Here is a 23,180-nt window from a genome sequence, read left to right on the forward strand (position 1 = left end):
ACAATGTAGTACTCATAAATAAAAAAAAAAATGGATTATTGAAATAAACAATTTAGGATATATTAAGTAGGATTCTATTTTCATTATTTAAAGCCCAAAATGGTCTTATTTTTTCAACTTTCTCAACCATACTTTAGTACCATTTGGAAACGCATACCGAAAACCTAACTTTAAATATTAAAAATTCCATATAATATAATTCAAATTTGACAATTAAAAGTAACACCTAGATTTAAAATTATACTGGGTATACTGTTATAAATGTCTATAACACGATGCGGTAATTAATGTAGCTAGGCCACCCACAAACCAAGTACTTTTTTATAATCATACTTAACCTATATTCTAACTGTTACCATGTAATAATATGTAAATTTAACTGTGGCATTTTAAAAGGTATCAAATTTCTCAGGAAAAAATACTGTGATAGAAAATCTTCAACAGTTGAATTAAATAAATTAAGGGATCATGTTAAAATTATTTTACTGCAGTAACTAATTTGTTTTACTGCAGTAACGTATGGTTTCAGTTTGTTTCAATACAAGTTTATGATGCAGTCACAGCAATAAATACTGTAACTGCATTAAATTAAAAAAGCTTGTTATAAACAGGTTAAAGAGTAAACAAAATAGATATTGCAGTAACTGCAGTAGGATAATTTTGACAAGGTCCCTAATGTTTATTTTTTATCACATAATTTATAGTGCTTGAAACAAGAACAAAATTGATTATTAAAATAAACATTTTACCTGAATATAAAAATTCTGTTTATATTAAATAGATATTAGTTTTGATTTTTTACCCTTATGATATTTATAAATGTAAATAATAGATTTTTCAGATTTTTATTTTAAATAATTAGTTATTTCTTTAAAAACTTCTTTAGTTTAATAATTAATTTTTGATGTATTTCCGCACCTGAACATATTAGTTGTTTCTGAATAAATTGTAATAAATAATATTAATGTTTGTGAAAGCAAGCAATTTTAGCTAAATCAAGTTCTCAAATCAAACATTAATATTAATAAATGTATAAGAAGTATTAGTTTTCTGAGCCAATTTTACAAAAACACCTACAAATATACAGTTATTAATAATTAATATGTATTTTTTGTTTTCATTTTCACAAAATTACTTACAGAATATTGTATTATAAGTTAAATTGATATTAAATAAATATTTAGTTATTGGTATTTTTTGTTTTCATTTTCATATATTTTCAGAATATTATATAAGTTAAATCGATATTAAATAATGTTAAGTTATTAATATTTTTTTGTTGATATTCAGAACCAATTTCACCCAAACACCTGGCATCACACAGTGTACATCCACCAAACTTTGTTCCACCCCCTGTCACCAGCAGTATGCAAGATACTTGCTTTGTTCCACCCGGATTAGCAGAAGCGTGTGGCGGCCGTGTGATAATCCTCACGTGCAGTGGACCAACGCCGCTTTTCCACGGCAACGTAATGGACGTCATGTTAAGCCCCATCTTCAGAGACAGTCTGAAGACATCACAGCAGATCCCGCAGAGTGTGGCTGAGAGTCTAGGATTAATCGGCATGCAAAACATGAATCTAGAAACTATGGTCCTAGTCATGGTTCAGTACCTCGTACAACTAGGTCAGTTCACTTGTATTAACTTTAAAGAGACAGTGTCATTTAGTTTCTTATTTACCTACGCTTATCCACGAGTATAAATATTTTATTCTTTAAATTGGAATTGCTGTATTTTATGTTCGTTTATACCCTTTGTGATGAATGCCTGTCTATTCTTTATTAGCATTGCTTTCACTCTTATATTACCTTGTATTTCCAAACCTCATCATCTATATCATAGAGAATTGAAAATGAAACTAACAAATTTTAAATTTTCTTTTTCTCAGTTTTATGAAATTATAATGAATGAAAGTAAATTAAACATTAAAATTCATAGTAGACATTGCAACCACATGTTAGTTATTGTCACCCATATAAAAATAACAATCTAAAAAATTACAGCAACACGAAAACATTAAATCACTTCATTCATTTCTCGAGATAAACCATCAATCAATGAATATTTATAAAAGTAATAGATATTCCATAACAACTGTAAGGAACTATTATTATTTCATTATGAGACAAAACACAATATACTGTATATTTAATGGATTATTAATATTTTGATTAAATTAATACATTAATTATTTTATTGTATGTAAACTGTACCGTGTTGATTTGTAGGGAGGGATTGACCGTTAGGTAAATTAATTAATTTGTAATACCACATCGTATATATTCAGCATTTGGCCTCCTTTTTATGGCCTAAGATTAATACAAACACTGTTATTGTTTTAAAGCAATAATATAAAGTTCCTGGTTCTATATGAAAATTTTTATATATTTTTTAAACATGTATTTTTCTACTTCAGTTACTGCAGTAAATACATTTTGTCAGTTATTGCAGTTACAGTATTTAGCAAGAGTTTGTTTATTACAGTGACTACCTCATAAACTTCTACATTTGACTCAAAAGTTATTATGTTAGTTGCAGTAAAAAAATTAGTTCTGCAGTAACTGCAGTATAATAGTTTTTGACATAACTAATAACTATACCAAATGTTTATTTGTATTACAAATTATTTGGCGATTTTTTTTGTTTTGTTTTTGTTTTTGCTGTTGGTTGGGTTTCAAATGAAATAAATAAAATAAATAATTATACAATGCTATAGGTACCCTTCTGCAAAAGAATAAAATACATAATATCACCAGCCTTCTATTTAAATATAAAAGGCACAAATGTCTTGTTTTCATATTATGCAAATGCTTACCAAACTCTTTAATGTCATCGTTATAAAAAATCCTATTTACAATTCTCATCATTTCTTGTCGATGTTAGTCACGCTTGACAATCTGTCTAAAACCGCTGTTGATTTTTTGATATTGAATTTTTTTTCCACTAAAAATTCTTTGAAGAAAATACAAAGAATGTATAATACATTTTATATTGTGTTGCTTTTAGCAATACAATGTAATATTCAAACTGAAATATATAGCAGTTCTTAATTTCAAAATCACCACTATCAGAATATATTTATTTTTTATTCATTTAGCATCCATTCAACAATAAACAAAGAATAAATACAAAAAATTGGGATTTAAAAATGTATAAAACCAAAGTGAATGGATGCAAGGACAACCTATAAAATGATAAATCAATTTATTTCCAATGAGATGAAACTGAGATGTGAAAGTGAACAAGGGTTATTCATTTATTCTTTTATGTCAAGATCTCTGGTCAATAGAAAGTAAATTACTTATAAATGAACAAAAATAAACTGTATTACTAATTAAAATAAGACACGCTCTAATCTCAGGATGGTAAGAGAGCATCTTTGACTTATATAAGTCGCTGATACTAAATAAAGAATAAATGTTGTTGCAATGGATTATATTTTCTAATTATCTATAGAAATTTTAAACTCGTAGATACCCTTTAAGATCAAGCCGCTGACTGCTTCTACTAATAATATTATGAAATGTATATTTTAAAAATAAATATCTGCTACTAGATACTTCTTAAACTCCATACTATGTATAATTTATAGATTAATTACCAGCATTAAATTTGTATGAATTACATTATAAATATTTTTTTTTATAATTATGTTACCACAGATAAGTTTCATAATATGATTTATTATTTATGTTAAGAAAAATTGCTTTGATCAAGGAAAGATTCTGAGCACACATGTTATACATTATTTATATGTTGACTGCATTACTACTTGTCTACATTAGAATTACTGTATATTATATCTTATAATAATAGGAAATTTAAAGGAAAATACAAATTTAAAGTTTATCAGCGAGATAATACAATATGCCTTATTTTGACTTTTTAAAACATTTAAAATTATTATTTAACTTGCTCACTAATTTTAAGTATGCTGAAATTTAATTAAAAAAAATATATAAAAAAAAAAAATTATTGAATTATTTTGAAGTATGCCTAAATTGTAAAAAAAAAAATAATTAAATTAATTAATAAATTAAAATGTTCAAAATTGTTATTGTTTAATATTAAATTACTTTTTATTTTAATTTTTTCGTCATTTAATGAATTAATTATACCCATATTTTAAAATTGTTATATTTCAATTTTTTAAATCAGAAACTAATTTACCTTTTTTCGTCGATAATATAAGTCACGATTTTATTTAAAGTATGCTAAACAAATTTTGTAAAATAATTCAATTAATGAATAAATTAATAGTAATTTTAAAATTGTTCCAAATTATTATTTAATATTGCCCTTTTTACCTAATAACCGTTTTAAATTCATACAGAAATTTCATTTTGTTTCTAAAATAAAATGTATAGAAAAACAATCCATTTTGATAAATTTCCTCTCCTTTAATATTAACACTATTATAGTTTCTAAAAACACAAACATTCTACAAAAAAAAAATGTTTATCATCAGTATGGCCACAAATGATTATATTTTATACTTAATAGTCATTTTGAACCCTGAGTTTCCCCTTTAACATTTGAAGTAACATAATATCTTAGAATTAAATCATTTTGAACTTCAAAAATGTGTCCTGTAAATAAATGCGTAGTAGTTAATGTCACCTCTTGATGCACCGCATATTGTCACAGGTCTTAATAATGTAATTCTACTTGCATTTGAATTATTCTCAAAGAATTTTTTGCTATGTTTTGACATTTATAACAAATTAAATGTTTGACATTTGGATGATGGGAAAAAAAACATTTTAAAAAACATTCATTGTTGGGTTAGGATATCATTTACTGAATTGACAAATAGTATTATACTTTTTTTCTTTTCCAAATGTCAGATGTTGCCCAAAAAAGATACTCATTTCATTCAATTTTCAAAATGTATTTGTCGTGAAGGCACTTCATAGAATTATTGTTAATTATTTACTTTAATGTAGTCTAATTTCTTCGTAGCATTTCAATGAATAAAATTCATGTAAAATTACATAGTTAAATTGGTTTGCCAAGGATAGCTGTAGCCCTATATTAGAATAATTTAATCATTAAAAACAGCTACCATGTATTTAAAGATGTATTGTCCCCTTGAAAAACATTTTTTTTTAATATGCCATTTTAATAGTTATCAACATTGGCTGGTTTGGTTGAATTTGACCATTTATTTTGTCATTTTATAAGTGAAAACATAATTTTTTTCATTTTTTTTCCTACGGAAGTTATTAAATTTATTAAAACTACAAAATAACAAAGTCTGATCTTTACGCACAGTTCCTACTATCCGAGAGGCCTTTCATTCAGAGTGGCCCTTTACCCAGATGGCTTTCCACCATACCGCAAAGGCTTTTCACCCAGAGGGCATTTCTTCCAGGGGGACTTTCACCCAGAGGACCTACCACATTACTAGCAACTTTTACACATTTTATGTACATAGCTACTTCACTGGTTAACATCCATGTTTTTTTATTTATTAGGAGATGAACCTCTAAGCTGTGAAGATTTTGAGCTTGCGTTGTTGAAGGCAAGACAGGAAACAGTCATTAAGGATCTCAACAACCAACATAATATCCCACAATTCACCACAGTGGCGCCGTTGCAATTACCGCTACTTGCGAAACTTGCAGTTACCGGATCTAGTGGACGAGTTGCAGTACATGTTGCACAAGTAAGTCTGTGCATTTCAATATATATATATATATATAACATAGGCATGAAAACCACCCATTGATATACTGAAAAATAATTAATTTATAAACAGTAAAGGTGAGAAAATCTGTGAAAAGACCCTTCTGCTAAATATGTAGACATTCTATATAAATGAATGTTTTATTTCTGCCATACTCTGGCTCTGGCATCCTAACCATTTGAGTATATGTTTCTTCCATATGCACATTCCTAATAATGATTAACTAAGCGTATGTTCAGATCAATGGTGTTATGCTTTCATATCGTAAACAAGGTCATATAATATTTAACATCGTAATAGAAAACTGTTCATACTTGATTAAGAGTTTAGTAAGTTTACTAATCTTGTTCATTGAGCTGTCGTAACGAACGAAAGGTCAGTGTCGTAAGAAGTGGCTTCCGCTAATCGTGGTTTAGACCTAGGGAGTTTTACGCTGCGCACGATATGAAAACATAACTCCATATGGTCTGAACATGCTCTTAGTGTTAGTTAAGCTACATACAGATTGACACGTGAATAGTATATAATAGTACAGTACTTGTTAATATGATTATATTGATTAATAACAAGGTGTACTTGTGTAATATTGTAGACTGGCATAGCAGACGGAATAGCTGATATTCTTAAGTTGTTACAGAAGCCTTCATTATCAAGACAGCGACCTCTATTCACATTAATAATTCACGTTTCTAGAATGAGAGGAACAGAGTTTTGTATTGTTGTATCAGGTGAGTAAAAGACAATTCTAAAGAAGGGTTAAAAAAAAGATTAAAAGATAAAAAGTTAAGACAAAATGTATTGCTGGGTCATATAACAATATATACAATACATAAAAAACATCAACAAATTTAAAACAAAAAAATAAATAAAGATGTTCTACCATTGGTTGAAAACTGCAGGCCAGGTCTTTTTAAAATTATAGGTGTGCTACAAATTGCACTCCTCAGTACATTCAGGGGTGCTGTAGGTGTGCCATTTGTATTTTGATGTATAGAAGTTTACCAAATTTAAGTGTGTTGTAAATCACACTCCTCAACGGCAGTTTAGGAGTGTGTTAGGTGAGTGATCGCACTTGCTCACCTCAAAAGAAAAGGCCTGAATCTGGAATACTCTGAAATACTCTGCAATGTAAGCTTATATATATAAAAGTATTTTTTTGTTTTAGGTACAAGGCAAATGAGGGCTTTGGTTGAGGCACGCTTAACAGTCAATGAAACATTCAAAGAGATAAGTTATGAAATTATTACAGGAAAAATACAACTGCTTACTAATCACTTCAAAAAGAACAATATAGGTAAGTAAACTGGTTCCTACTAAATGTATTTATTTGTTGCATAAACCTCCGGCCGTCTGGACATATGAACATTTAATGATGTGTTCCCATATAGCTATGAAACCATCCTTTAAAATCTTTGAAAATCTAGCAATAACTTTTGGAGTAATCCTGCAAACTATACAACCATAGAAAGAAAGAAACAGACACAATCGACCACATCTCACCATTCTGGCTGAGGTAATGATCACTGTACTTATTTCTTTTTAGCTTCCGAAGATTTGGATGTTCTGTTGGGGAAGTTTGCAGCAAGACAAGACAAAGTACTGCTGCCATATAATGGTGACAAGCTTTGCAGAGTGGATACCTCATTAGCATCTAACATGATTAGTTCAAATAATAAAGGTGATTTGATATTGTTTAAATGTTTGTATGGCGAATAAACACTAGTAAAGTTAGGTTTGTGGTACACCATTTGTTTTCAAAAGTAAATAAAGTTTGGTTGTTAAGCTACACTACCAAACTTTATGCGACAAAAAATGTGATGTGCCCATGTATGGACATGATGGTGTCATATCACTACCATATTTGGTCATATCAGTACCATATTTGGTCATATCACTACCATATTTGGTCATATCAGTACCATATTTGGTCATATCACTACCATATTTGGTCATATCACTACCATATTTGGGCACATAACACTTTTTTGTCAAACTAGTACACAGAGCTTTATGCTACAAACTGTCTGAAGAATTCCTGCTGGTGATTTTCTCATATGGAGGTTCCCTATAACTGTAACTAAACTCTAGAAACTTGGAAATCTTGAAAAGTTACAGTTTCATAAAATTTGTAGTGGTGATGGTAGTGGAGATGTAGCTTGGTGGTTAACCAGCTTGCCTTCCAATCCCAAGATCCAGGGTTAAATCCACTCCCTAAGCCTCAAATGGGACTTTGTTTATAAGCACGATAAATTATAAAATAGTTTATCCATCCTGTAATTGGCGAGTTTATGCTCGCTGTTGGATGCGTATGAAATTTCTGGTATTCAGAGTCTGGTTTCTCTGTACTACTTTCAGTTCTGTGATTGATACATATTCTCAATTTTACACGATTTAGTACAGTATCATGAAAACAAATGTATCTTTTGCCTGAATAAATAATAATAATAATAATTATGATAAATAACTTTGTCATTTGTTGACAGATTGTGGTACACAGTCTGAGCCCCTGACACCAGTGCAGATTGCAGTGGCCATGAGAATCCTGTCCCAAGTATGTGCAATAGCCGATTCGGACCAGATGGCCCTGGACCTCGGTCGCTTCACTCAGGTTGAGCTACATGTTATCCTACCAGCCTCAAATGTGCTTTACCATCAAGTCACAAGGAGCTTGGTTCAATCAAGTAAGTTTATAAAGATCAGTTATTCATCTTCTTCCCGAAGATTAAAAATTGGCAAACATAAATATTGGAAGGGCATTTTGTTACGTTGCGTGGGTTACGTTGCGTCGCTAGTGGGAACCAAGCTTAAGTAAATACAATTTAAGAGAAATACTTAAATATTTATTGAGTTAAGTGAAATACTTTATATTTAAGGGAAATATCTTGGTGTGATTGGTGCTACTATGTCCCTGCAATTTAATTTATGTTCCTTTTTTTATCACCTCGTAATTAGTGAGTTGACCTGACATCGGAATCCGATCCACAACCGTGACCTGCGTATATACATATTAAACCAGTAGAGATGAATTTATGGTTAATAAATTTGAAATATGCAAATTTGCTGTATTGCGACTATATAAATCATATTATTTTTTTTAAAGAAATGATGGCATGATTTTATTCAATTATATCATCATTTTGTGTTTCTTTGACATAGATTTGTTATCAGACCTTGACCTTGGAAGTAATGTTACGGATAAATTAGCAGAAAAGTTTGTAATAAAGTGTGATGCTACTGCAGCAATGAAAGAACGATTTGAAGCATTAGTAAAACGTGTCAAAGAATCTCCATACACGTTGTTTGTGATTGTACATGACCAGGCGCACCAGTACACACACAGGTAAACATTGAATGAGGGTGAGAGCGTGTGGTGCAGTGTGTTGGACGTTGGATTACTGATCGTGGTTCGAATCCAACTCTCACCGCATTGCTTGTATCCTTAGGCAAGACACTTTACTTACGTTTGCCTCTCTCCACCCAGGTGTATAAAATGGGTAACCGGTTAGATCAAGACACAACTTTGCGCTGATTACTAGCTGCACTATTATGGGAGCATGTTTCCATACGTGTATGAACCAAAAAATGACTGGTGTAATAATGTGCAGCGCATTGAGAGCTTGTTTATATGCGCTATATAAGAATGAACTATTATTATTAAATAAAGTAAGCGTTCAGAAACTGAGCGACATACTTGGCAAAATGCAGGGAGCAACAGAGTGTGCACCACTGTACTGTTCCTCTGCATTTTCATGGCCTCTCTGTGCATTAAAATAGTGTTGCATCTATGCCTACCAATCTACATACACAAAGGACATTCATAATACCACCATTTCCCAATATCCTTAAAGTGTACATACAATTTATAGATACTTTGTTTTGTTAATTGATCAGATCCTGTTTCTATTCTGTAATAGGAAGAATAGGGAGCTTTTGATTTGCGATGACCGATGACTAATATGTCGTTAATTCATTGTGTGTGTGTGGGGATATTGGGACAACACAGTTTTGATGGTTTCTAGGTTCAGACACAACAGACAACACATCAATTGAACTGACCTAGTTAGGTTGTTGGTTGTCGTAAATCAAATGCTCCCTAATATCTCAATGTATTAACCATTAAGTACAAATACATTAAAGTAAACAAACAACTTTGCTCCCAAATTCAAAGCTACTTCGTAGTGGTTAAATCATCAACATACATTATTTTGTTTTATTACAGGGTTCAACATGGACCTAACACTGCAGCCTCAAACAACTTTTTACATTGCAAGGAAATCAGAGATGCACAGAATGTGTTAATGTTGCTGGTCAGCCATACACCATACAACCTGCAGACAGTAAGGTCTATGATAAGTCCACAAAATGAAATCTGTATGCCAACGTCTACAGTACAGGTAAGAGTAGCTTAGTAGTAACATTAATTATATATAATTAATTATTTCCTATCAAAAAATAAGTTCTCAAAACTCAAAACAAGATTTTATATACTTAACTTGTTTTGAATATTTTATATTTGATATGTTTGTATATATATATCAAGCCCCTTTATGATCAGTTCCATCACTGGAACTTGATAGTCTACCCTCATTAAAGATGGTAATAAATAAATAAATGCAAAATAAATGAATAAAACACTTTGTTTATTAAAGGCTTTGATGTAGATTTTGACTGGAAAATTTTTTTTTTTATTTTTCAATTTATTTTCTATATTCAAAATAATGGCAAAATTTGAGAATTTAATATAATGTTTATAAAATTTGATAAAATTCTACAAAACTTCATTTTACATGTTTCATCTTTTCTGATAGGCTGGTGTTGATAGTGAATTGACATACTTTGGCTTGGAACAATTGAAATCAACGCTAGAGTGGAGTAATGTTACTCCACATATACAAACAGACGAATGCTTCGAAACTGTATCAGATGAGCTTCTTAGAAGGTAACAGGATAAAAAAAAATTAACCATTTTGATAGTTTAATGTCTCCTAGCCTGATTGTAATTAGGTATCCCAATGAAAGCGCACAGAGGGGTATCACTTTTGAAATATTAACAAAATTCGAATAAGTAGTATGACTTTGATGGTAAATAAATCGTATTCACTCTTAATTAATACTTACAAAATTTATATTGTTTGAAAGTACTTGTTTTAATCTATGTATAAGTGTGTTTACAATTAAAATTAATGAAGTAGTTGCCGAGAAAATGCGATTTTAAAACGGTTCTAAAATCCCGTCGAGCCGATTTCCGCGCGTTGAAAACCTCATCGGAAAATCCCCATCAGTTTTCAAAACACGATCGCACGATTACCATTGAAGCTAGCGGATTAATTTTTGTTGTATGTTATCAGGCTTTAAATGAGCTTTAATTTGATATGAAAATCGTCTTTTATAAATAGATTTTTAGTAACGAAAAGTCAATTTTTGTGACAAAAATCCAATTTTGAATCACCGTTTATGGAAAAATATTATGGATTTTGGTATTAAATTATAGCTAAATCTACATTGAAATCGATAAAACATAGATTACAAACGTATTGTGCATGGTAATTGTGCGAACTACATTTTAAAATGGTGCATGAGGCGTAAATCCCGTTCAGAATTTTAAAGATTCAACCATTATAATCCGGTGAATATTGTAGTGAGTAAAATATTGTACTGTGAAATACGCGCTAGTTTGTTGTGACGTTTTCCGTTTAATACATTATTGCACCCTATCAGCGAATGGTACGTTCCATATTTTGAACACGTTGTTTAGTTTTCCTCGCTCGAGTTCGGCCAGCTCGACGCGAGATGTGTGACAGCAGCGATGTCGGAGATTGACATGTCCTTTTCCGTCGTAGAATATCTGGTTTTACGCATTAATTTAACAACTTAAAATTGGTGTAATGTGCGGAAGATTTATTATGCAAGTATACAATGCAAATGCGTTAGGTTTAAATGTACCGAAGAAATTTATTAAGCTAATTTACCAACGTTACATTTGACTCTGTATACGGCGGCCGAAAGTCATTAACTGCGACCGAAATACTTTTACGGGAGCGACTGCTGATCGCGAGTAAGCCGTTACTTGGGCTAAACTTTAGCTCCGTATTTCAATTTAATAACGTACTTACGGTTAGAAATACGAAAAGAAAACCATTTTTATAATGTTATATATACTATTCATGTAAACAATTAATTGTTTTAATTAACATTGATTATTTTAAATGAGTTTATTTTGACCCATTGTGTGTTTGCCTAAGTAAGAGAGCATTAGCCCGGCTTGGATTTGGTGTCATAATCATACGGCCCTAAAATCTTGTTTTACGTATTCAAAAGTTATATATAATTTAGTATTTATGATTGAAATTATGAATATAAAGTATATTAAAATAATATAATAATCAAACTTACCTAAAATTAGTGTGAAAGAAAGGAAACAGTACACACAGTTTTTAACATACTTTTTCATTTTTTTCTTTATAATTTTAAATTTCACCATTAAAAAAATATTTTTTTTTCATATTACACATATCAAATATATTTATTAATGATATATACACTACATTCTAACAAGTACAAAAAAAAATAAATGAATTAGTACAGTAGTTCAAAAGTTACAGATCATTGAAAAATTGCAGTTTTTTCATTTTTTAGGGAATTCCAGCAAAAATGGGCGCAAAATGCTTTCGGACCAACTTTGCGGACCAATAATTTTAAAAATAGGTTTCGTTGAAACTCCAAAAAAAATAGAGTTGTACAACTCTGTGATATCTATAGGTTTAAAAAAAATCAAAACTTTTAACTGATTATTGTAAAAGTTATAACCTTTTAAAAATGCTTCCAATTTTAACTGCAAAAAACACCATTTTTAGGCAAAAAATCGAGTATTTTTTTACCACTTTAAATAACCATAACTTCAGAACGGGCAATCGGATTTCAATCATTTAAATTGCAAAATGCTAATTACATTAAGTTCTTTGTGGTTAACTGAAAGAAAAAGTAAAAAAATTAATCTAAATTTTTTCATTGGGATACCTATTGTAATACTCTTTAATATTTTCTAGCTTCATTTTAACCTCTTGTCATTAATCAGAAGCGCCTGAAGTCAATATAGAGTAAAGGATCCTACTTTTCTTGCAATTTGAAATGACCTATGACCTAGAAATCAGAAAGCTTCATATTACTCACTTTTACTTATAAGTTATCCGCATTCAGCGGATAACTCCTTGTAACTGTCCTGTTTCTTTTTTTTCACATTATTCTTCGGTCTTTCTCTCTCACTTTTTGTGCAGAGCGTATCTCTAAAACGTGTTAACATAACATTTCATAACTTTGTCGACATATGGGCATTCACGTGAAGTTGTGCACCTCCTATTTTTGAATGACGTCAGAGTTGCGCAACGTGACTTACGCGCGTTTTTATAAATTTCGCGTTTTTAACATAGATCAAAAACCATACAATAATTTAAATTGAAACTTAGCAAAAGTTTAATTTATATCTTGCGCTAACTGAATGTAGAAAAAAAATTGCATGTTTCACAGAAAGTTACGCGCGCACGCATATTTAAAATTTGAAAATGCAAAAAATCAATTTCTAATCAACTTTCTATGCGTTTCATGTCATTTTAAGCATTTAAAAAATTCCCGAGCGCGAGCAATTTTTTTACGCGCACATGCGCACGTAGCGCAAAAAACATATTTTTTCGCATGATTTATGTTTTTCCAGCCTTTTCTAGTAATTTTACCAATTTTTAAACAATTTTGACTTAAAATCACGTCATACGAGCACGTAGAATTGGATAATTTGCCCACGTTTTTGATGAAAAAGTTAAAAAAAACTTCAAAATTATGCCTTTTTTAAAACAGTCGTAGTTTCTAAACTAAACGGTGAAAGTTGTTTTTATTACATATTGTGGAAGTTGATGAGTTGTAGATATCGGATCATGTATTATTATGGCTAACCGGACATTATGACGTCATCGTATGGCCACGCGAATATAAAATTTAGGATTTTTATATCTTTCGTCCTAGCTCATCACATTTAATAGAGCGCATCACCCCGATTTTGATATTGTCTAGGTCAATCAACTATCTTTCGCATGAGTTAAAAATATTTTAATTTTTATTACGTCATCATGTCTAAAAACGTAAATAACGTGGGTCACTTATTTTCATCTTTACAGTAAATTTCAATCTGTTATAGCTCGTCAGAATAAAAAGTGATAATCATGATTAAAACATTTCTTGGAAGCTATTGGATTGTAGATACGAATTCATGTGAACATTTTTCCAATCCGACGTTGTGACGTCATTATATGGCCAGTTGAATAAAAAAAGTCGTATTTTCATATTTTGCGTCATAGTTCATCACATTTAAAAGAGCGCGCATCTATATTTATTTATCCAAATTTCTTCTTCACGTTAACATGTTGTTGCTGAGATAATATCCTTCCGAAATTGCTATCTTAGTTTTTCATTTTGATACCGTCGCTATGTTAAAAATTGGAATAATAATAATTAGTCCCGTAATTTCACCTATTCTACACTGTATGTAATATATGTATAAAGATTTTACTGGTTATACTGACTGTAACGGAATGGTATAGCCAAAATCATTTATTTCCTACCTATTTCTATAATGTAGCAGACCAAATAAGACTAGGTTCTGATTGGCTATTTTACTATTCGTGTAAAAACTACTCACTAAATTTTGGTAAACAACTTATACAGGGACCTAGTAGGTCTCTGGCACTCTTCGTTTTGATATAAGGTAATAAATGCCATGATCTTTTTCTGTGTGCAACATTCCAACGGATAACTAACTCGTCAAAGTGACGAGTTCAAATCTAGTAATAAGATAGTTTTCTTGATTTATCCAACTTTATTTGACATTATTAAAAACTGCAATTTCAATAAACAACAAATTATATTTTATCGTCAGATATCCAAAGTTGCACAGTTGTGTGGTCCGTACATACCTCCTAATTCGGCAATATTCTGCTGCCTTTATGGCGTTATCGGGTATTCCAAGTGTGAGCACCTCTTCTACTGCGACAACATTGAAAATGCTGCAAGACGTTGTAACTGAGCCAATGCACAGCACGTGTGGGACAGGTCCTTCTATTATTCTTCGTATTCAATCACCGCAATTGGCCATTTTAGCGCATGATAAATTACGGACAGTTCGTGATAAGATGGGTCTTCAGTACCGTTTGGATATTCTGTTGTGCAGCGGTGACCAAGAGATCATACTAGATAACTACTTTCTGAAACGTCTGCAGGTTTGTCTATGCTTTAGATTAAAAAAAATATTGTTTAAAGGAATAAACACTAAAGCCTGTTTTCCTGTCGACGTTATTCGACGTTGTCGTCGTTGATCGTTTACAGTTCAACGACGATCGTTTGAAAACGATCGAGTTGAAATGATAACGATAGCGAGTACCTTTTCCGGTAAATCTTTAACATTTCAATGTTTATGTAGAAGATCGACGATTATTGTTAACGATAACGTCGACAGGAAAACAGGCTTTAGTAAAACATTGAGCTCTCCTTGCCAAGATAGGAATTCGTAACAGTCCTTTGTTCTTATGAATATCAGTGTTTAGTGGGGGCATGGAACTGATCTTGTCACAACCAAAGATTCCTGGTTATTGAACACTATTTGAACCCCCACCCCCATTTGAATGTCCAAGTTACCTTAGAGTGTGCATGCATGTTACTGAATTCTACTATTTATTGTTTTAGGCCAGAAAGGGTGAAGGAAGTAGCTGGAAACCACAAACCTACAGTGACCTGGAGGGGTTACCTTGTATAATGGTTGTCAGTGGTAAACATACATGTGGAGAAAAATACCCACGGTAAGAAAATGATGTTTGAAAAGTGTATGCAATTTAAATTAATTTACAGTCAACTTTATTACTAGACATCTTTGTGCTGGTCTAGTGTTCAGAAAAGTCTGAATGTGTTTTTGATGGTAATACAGAATTTTGGGAGATTTTCAGAGAGAGTTGATTGTACCTTCAGTATACTTATTTAATTTATTCTTGGCTCTCAGAAGACAAATGTAATAATTTTTCTATTAGAAGCGTGCCACTGTTTCAAAAGTGTAGCATTCAAATAAATAATTAATAATTTAAGTAAGATTTATATTGTTGTCTTGCACTACAAACAAAAATTACATTACCGGTTTTTAACACAGTTTGTAAAATCCTTACTATTTTGGAAAAAGCAATCCATTATTTTCTATACATATTTCTTGTTGCAGATCTGTTCGCTATATTGACCTTAGGCTGGTCAATCATGGGCAATTAAACCAGGCTAGCCTAGAAGAAGAAATTGGATTGGCCAGTCGCTATGTTAGTGCTGACCTTCTGAAAGAGGTCGTTACAGCACCTGAAGACAGTGATGAAGAAGATGAAGAGGACGATGATGAAGGCACTATCGATTATGATATTGCAACACCTCCTTCAATTCCTATCGAGTCCATCCAGGAAGATTCTGGCGTTGAGGGCAGCAATCAAATTAAACCAGCTGACACGACCGTACGCACTCCGGGGAAAGTTCCACATAATGATATTCCACATTCCACTACAATAAACCAAACGCCATCTCCCAGCAGATGTAAGAGCCCTCACAGTTTCAGTCAGGAAATTGAAAGCTCGGACGCGGCACCGACAAACTGTGTGTCGTCTGCCACCAGCCCTGTACCCAGTTTCAGTAGAAAACCAGAGTCAGAGGAATCTAGAGAAGTAGGAAGAGATTGTAGTCATGAAGAAGCAGAAAATAAAAACTTTCATAAGCTACCAATTGTAGTCGTTTCTAAGACGGTGTATAAAAAACTTATAAAGAGAACGGTAAGTTTTATTACAGTACAATCTTATTTAATCAATAGGGTTGGTAAAATTCAGTCCAAAATACGTAGAATTTTTTTTCCAAAATACGTCAAGTTGAGGGCGCTATACTAATCCAATTTACGCGAGTCTTTCCAAAATACGTCGACTTGAGGGCGCTATTCATTTTACAAAATACGCGAATTGTCCAAAATACGTCAAGTTGAGGGCGCTATTCATTTTCCAAAATATGTGATTTGTCCAAAATACGTCAATTTGGAACCGCTTGTGATTTTCCAAAATACGTCAACTTGAGGGCACTATTCATTTTCTAAAATTGGAAAATTATCCAACTATTATGTGAAATAACTATTATGGTAGATTTCAAATTAGGTAACTTGTATTAGACCATATGTACATTAAATTGAAAGCGATGTTGGTCTGTCGAGCTCGGTAAAAATATCAATTTTGTAGATCACCAAATATATAACACATACCTGACTATACTTGTACATGCTGTTTTTGTAGCCGGTTTATGCCTCATTTAAACTAGCTACGTCTGGCAATGCAATCGTACATCGTTCAGACATTATTAATGTGTATATTTACACACAACACAAATAAGTTAAGCTTCCCCAGTTTATTTCTACTGATACTGTACAAGCAATGCTAAATACTACTACTACTAAACTACATTTTGACCTCTTGGGGGCTTCACTCATATGACATCGCTGTATTAAAGGTCCAGTGTGTTGTCACAGGAGCCAGTAAATCAAATGGTTGTTTATATTAAGTATATCGGTAAGGATGTAAGTGACATCCGTTAGGTAAATTGTGGAATTTGGGGGCAAAATAATTCCCCAGAATTATACCAGCCAAATGAGTGAATAAAATGAGTAACATATGAGTAGCGCCTGTGTTGACGTTAGGTGTTGGATGATGCCGGGGGATGGCTGGGTGGGTAGATAGATTGAAAAGTTTGTACAACTATTGAACGGCTAATTTAACAATGAAGTGTGCTAGTGTGCATCTTAGTAAACAACTAAAAACATTCTGAATTCCCATTGGTTGCCAATTAGAAATTAACCTATCCTACATTTTTGTGGTTCCACTATTTGATATACCCGTTGGTCTACAGAAATGAAGTGTAAATTATAACTGTGGTTGGAACTTTGATAAAGTGTCTCCCTTGACTAACATTCACTTTTTAATTACCCTTTAGAAACAATATACCATTCATCCTAAAACTTCTAATACTCTGAAATCTACCCACATCTATATACCACATCCTTAGTTACAAGAAAGTACTTGTGCTGTGTATAAACTGTATAACTTTAAATTTCCTTTATAGGCACTGTCTATTGACTGATGTTGGCACATATTTGTTTTTATTCAGTAATAAATGATTACATTGAAAAATAATATGACATTTTATTTACAAAATTCTGCCTTCCAATAATTTCATTAATAACTAAAATGTACTTGTTTGTTTTACTCTAAGAAACTTTTTTTTTAATACATTAAACTGTAATTTTACCTTACACTCTCAATATGATACATTTGGAAAGGTTCTCGTATTTTGGAAAAAAGTTTGCCGCCCTCAAGTTGACGTATTTTGGAAAATTACTAGCGGTCCCAAATTGACGTATTTTGGACAAATCGCGTATTTTGGAAAATGAATAGCGCCCTTAATTTGACGTATTTTGTACAATTCACTTATTTTGGATAATTTATAGCGCCCTCAACTTGACGTATTTTGGACAATTCGCATATTTTGGAAAATGAATAGCGCCCTCAAGTCGACATATTTTGGAAAGACTCGCATATTTTGGATTAGTATAGCGCCCTCAACTTGACGTATTTTGGAAACATTTCTGCGTATTTTGGACTGATGTTCACCAACCCGACTCTATTTGATTGGGACCCAACAAAGTATACAGATGTCCCCTGAATAGGGGTTGGCTGCAGTGTTAAAAACATTTCATCTCATTATTTCCACATAGCATTATAGTTTTAAAAAATAACATATCTCATTTTTCATTTCCTTGAATTTGTTTTCTAGACTATGCCTTTAATATCAACAATACTGCCCTCTGCTGACACTACATGGATAAATAATGTTAGGCCATTTTTAGGCTCTGACACACCAGAAGCAAAGAGTGCCTACTGCAGGCTATGGACGGAGCCTAACCCACACTATTATGAATCGGAACCGAAAAGTAAATTTCGCCCTAGACACCTATTACTTTATGGTGCACCACAGGTATGGGTACATTTTGATTGATGATTGGTTTACTTTGTATCATATTGCCGTTATTTGATCAAGTGTATTTAATACATTGCCGACTTGTCAATGATCAGAACACATGATTGTGGATTTAGTGTGGTAACTAAATATATCCTTATTCCCTGTATTTAATGGATTTGCAGGCTGGGACGTTCCATCGAAAGTGATTTAGTTCGCTGTTCGGAGTTCCCCGGGTCTAGCATGTGTGATGTATGCGTTATTGTCTGTTTTGTAAAATCCAGAATAAATTGAATTGACTCTACCAGGATCTTTCAAGAGTTTAAGTAAAAGAATTAATTTTGATTAACTTTTGTGGTTGTCTTTTCAGGTTGGCAAAACTGGAGTTTACATACATTTTGCAAGGGTTCTATCTCGAATGCTAGTAAGGTTACAAGAAGTAGAGGTTGTAGATCAAGAAGAGATAAATGAAGAGTCTGCAGGACAGACCACCAATGTAGACACAATACCAGAAAGATGGCCAGAGTTTGAGAAACTCTCTCAGATGCCATTTGACAGACGATTACATGCTGGACAGTTAAAGGGACATAGTCCAGTGTGGAGTAAACATGTTCAGTTTGTTGGTACGCTTTTTATTCAAAAAATTCTTTACAGTAATTAATAATATTTATATTAATTAATAATATTTAGTATTATGTACTAATTCGTAATAATAATTATTACTATTACTATGATAAGATATCATTGTGCAGAACTACCACTGCAGTAGGCACTCCCTCTGGGAGACCAGTCTTTGACTAGTATAAATAAATAACAAATTCAAATAAATAACAATCGGTATGCCCTTCATAAGATCACTTAATTTTTTATTTACACACACCAATAACGACTAATGTTTTTCATTGACTGTATAGAAACATGGGTAACATAGATGAGATGTTTTATTTTTATTTTCTTTGCTTTATTTTAGATGAAGAGTCAGTTAGCAAGGAAATCAAAACCTCATGCACCATGCTGACAAAATACAGTGCCCACAATGCATTTCACCGATGTGAGAAATGCCAGCAACACGTAGATGCTTCGTCAACTGAGGTAAGCATTATTACATATTTATTGCTACAATGCATCTAATCATAATCTTGACAGATATTTGACCACCTGAAGTCATTGTCAGAAAAAACCGACAGGTCATTTTTTGTCAAAAAACATGGGCCTAAGACAATCCTAGGCTATGTTTATGTTGCTTTTAATTTAATTATAACTTTTGGTCAGTCAACTTACTTTTCTACATTACATATATAAAGATTTTAATTTATTCAAACCCTAATTCATACCTTTTTTTTGTAAAATACAAACACATTGAAATTTCATTAGTGGTTATCCAATGAAAAGCGTTATAGATATAATATAGCCATTCAGTTTCACACAAACATTTAAATGTTTATATTGTTTCTGTAGGTGAGGGACACAAAGTCACATGTGTTCAACTTCAAATCAAGTGCTTTTACAGACGATTTTGAAATGCAGTTTATCATCCCACCACAACAAGTGAAACACTTTGTGTTCAATGAACAGACAAGACGACTTCAAAGTATGAGACTACCAACCATCAATGATAAGGTATTCATTTTTAAATTATTTATTTATTAATTATACAAACAAACAAGACCATTTGCAATATTAAGCAATGACATAAAAACTGTCAACGGATGCTTACTTAGTTGGAATTTAGTCATCTATGTTAACAAATAAATCCTTATTTCAAACTGTTTTGTAATATTACAGTGAAGAACTTTTTTTTTTCAGAGTGGAAATATGATAAAGACTCCAATATTCACACCGTCATTTGCAAGGCCAGAGCAAGCAATGGTGAACCTGGTGCATGCTATGGACGGTGCCTCCTATCTACAAGTACTGGTGTGCAAACAAAAAGATGTATTGTCATACGAAAAGCATTGGCCAAACAACATTATACTTGTGCTACCTGCATTTGCAAATGAGGCAGGACCAGGTGTGTACCACCTTTCCAATTTCTGCACGCTTGTCTTTTAAAATATGTTTTTAGAATACAGCATGAAAATTAAAATATTCTGTTCTGCCTCCCCTCTTTAATTGTTTCATTGATCATACACTAGACATACATTTTATTTCATAGCATCTTTGAGGAAATAAGTTTAAAAGCTGTTCTAGACAAAAATAAATTATTGGCCAATGAGAAAATATGACGAAAGAGGATTTTTCAAAGTTATTTTTATCACCACTACATAATGTTTATTTATAAATATTAAAATATACTTTAGTGGACACCCCCAATATGTAAATTTATGGGGATTTTGAGGGCTATCCCTGTTTTTTTTGTGCTTGATTTCTATGATATAAAACTGATTATGGTAACACATTCATGTTATTGTTCATATTCTATAAAATACAGTATTATTTTTTACAAATTAAGATAAAGGAATAAAAAAATAATTATCATTTTAGGTGCTGCCAAGTTTTTCATTAAAGAGTTAGCATACTACAATTTACAGTTGGAAATGTCACGACAGGAGGCAGTCGGTGTACGAAGACAAGATGTGTGGCCTTTCATATCCATCATGGAAGATACCTGTGTCACATGGCATGCTCATAAGTTATTTGATTCACAAGAAGAGTGAGTGTGTATACTGCTCTGTCTACACTATCAAACGTTATGTGACAACAAATGTGATGTGCCCATATATGGACATGATGATGTCATATCACTACCATATTTGGGCACATTACACTCTTTTATGTCAAACTATTTTGAACATTCTTATGTTCATTCAATAAACTTTCAGACTTTGTGACTTGTGCCATTTTTTAAACCTGAGCTATCAATATTATGTTATACACTATATTGTATTGAAACTTTCTATTTAAATTTTATCTACAGAACGTTGTCATCTTTACGTAGTGTGATACAACATATCGAATCCACTCCCAAGATCCACAGGTTTGGGATGTTGGGTGTACGAGAGTGGAACACCCGCTGGTCACAAGAGCCTCCTCAAGAACCATTTTCAAACAGACATCTAGATAACATGGTGTTTATCAATGTTGACCTGACGCATGGTTTGCAGTATGACCAGAACAGGTAGATAAAATGTGATTGTATGGTGCTTAAAGAAACATCTTAACTGCCATAGTTTATTATCAACTAATTGCCCAAAAGATCCAATTATTTTAATCAGATATTGCGAATTGGTGATACAATAGAATCCTTCTTTTGTGAAACCTCTATTTAAGGAACACTCATATTCAGGGGACATCCCTATATTAAGACACTTTCCCATGAAACAAAGGAGGGGAATTTATTATACATAGGCGATACTTTGTTGGGTCCTTAAGATGTTACCTTAATAAATAGGGATTCTACTGTATAAAAAATATATGGTACTAAAACTCACCCAGGAATAAACCTACCCCAATTTATAGGAATTTATGGAGCTACCAGATTTGTGTAGTAATCTGTTTTTTTTTTTAAATCAACAGGTATTTTGATCATGACATTGATTTCAATATGCAGATTGGCAGCTCTGGGCTTGCCTCGTGTTGCTTCAATCACATCAGTGTCCTTATTAAACATCTGCCAACTTCCAAGATAAAGAATGCCATTCCAACTCCAAAGGTCTCGGCTCTCCCTCACAACTACAAGTTAAACCGTCTCATATCTGTCAAGAACTTTGTATGCACACCAGATAGTGAGGAGTTGATTCCTCTGACCATGCATCCGCAGCTTCTGCTGGAGAGGTTCCTTAAGGATGCTAGTGCTGAGAGGTTGTTCTCACTGTCTGTCAGGAATCCAGACAATCCTGTGCTCTGTGTTGATTGCTACCATAATCTGGGATCATCAATAGCAGGTACATTATGATCTTGGTTTGGATAGATGTACAATACCATAACATCATTGCATATATTCATCTATTTGTTCTTTTATTTCATATATTATATCTTAATAGAAAAACAGTCAACTTTCCCAATACCAGACACTTTTTGGCTGGCCTAATATGTCAGATTTTCTAGAAAACATGGTATTCTGAATGTGTTTTCAATGGCAAAAAAAGAATTTGAGACCATTCGGACCTCAAGAAAAGTCTGGTTTTGAGATAGTCAGTACTGGGAAAGTTGACGAGTTTAATAAATCAGTAGTTTAATTTAATCCATCTATTGTACAGACTGGAATATTTAGAAATACTGTTGATGTTCTAATTAAAACATTACCACTATCATTAATTTGTTACATAATGCTATGCACTGAGTTTCTTCAATACTATTTGTTACATCATATTTCCTCCTATTGTTCCAAAGCAAGTCTATCAATTTATGCAGCACATTATTAAAACACACCTTGAATATTAATATTGTTATTATTATTTATTCTTTATACTGGGTAACCTAATCAGTCAAAGA

The 23,180-nt window shown here is 32.1% G+C and overlaps 1 protein-coding gene across 2 annotated transcripts in view; it reads left to right on the plus strand.

Annotated features, from left to right (window-relative positions):
- LOC144853984 (GREB1-like protein) overlaps positions 1-23,180 on the plus strand; it is a 63,539-nt gene that overhangs the window by 34,095 nt on the left and 6,264 nt on the right. For both annotated transcript variants that reach the window (XM_078711864.1, XM_078711865.1), the window contains exons 9-28: positions 1,291-1,626; positions 5,479-5,669; positions 6,283-6,418; positions 6,856-6,984; positions 7,234-7,368; positions 8,174-8,371; positions 8,847-9,030; positions 9,910-10,084; positions 10,499-10,629; positions 14,614-14,953; positions 15,417-15,529; positions 15,937-16,525; positions 18,564-18,764; positions 19,117-19,369; positions 19,717-19,838; positions 20,205-20,366; positions 20,553-20,757; positions 21,231-21,399; positions 21,664-21,864; positions 22,263-22,630. In XM_078711864.1, coding sequence (XP_078567990.1) covers positions 1,291-1,626; positions 5,479-5,669; positions 6,283-6,418; positions 6,856-6,984; positions 7,234-7,368; positions 8,174-8,371; positions 8,847-9,030; positions 9,910-10,084; positions 10,499-10,629; positions 14,614-14,953; positions 15,417-15,529; positions 15,937-16,525; positions 18,564-18,764; positions 19,117-19,369; positions 19,717-19,838; positions 20,205-20,366; positions 20,553-20,757; positions 21,231-21,399; positions 21,664-21,864; positions 22,263-22,630 — 4,338 coding nt within the window. The remainder of the gene's footprint in view (positions 1-1,290; positions 1,627-5,478; positions 5,670-6,282; positions 6,419-6,855; positions 6,985-7,233; positions 7,369-8,173; positions 8,372-8,846; positions 9,031-9,909; positions 10,085-10,498; positions 10,630-14,613; positions 14,954-15,416; positions 15,530-15,936; positions 16,526-18,563; positions 18,765-19,116; positions 19,370-19,716; positions 19,839-20,204; positions 20,367-20,552; positions 20,758-21,230; positions 21,400-21,663; positions 21,865-22,262; positions 22,631-23,180) is intronic.

Source organism: Antedon bifida, chromosome 10, assembly GCF_963402885.1.
Source record: "Antedon bifida chromosome 10, ecAntBifi1.1, whole genome shotgun sequence".
NCBI classification, from domain to species: domain Eukaryota; kingdom Metazoa; phylum Echinodermata; class Crinoidea; order Comatulida; family Antedonidae; genus Antedon; species Antedon bifida.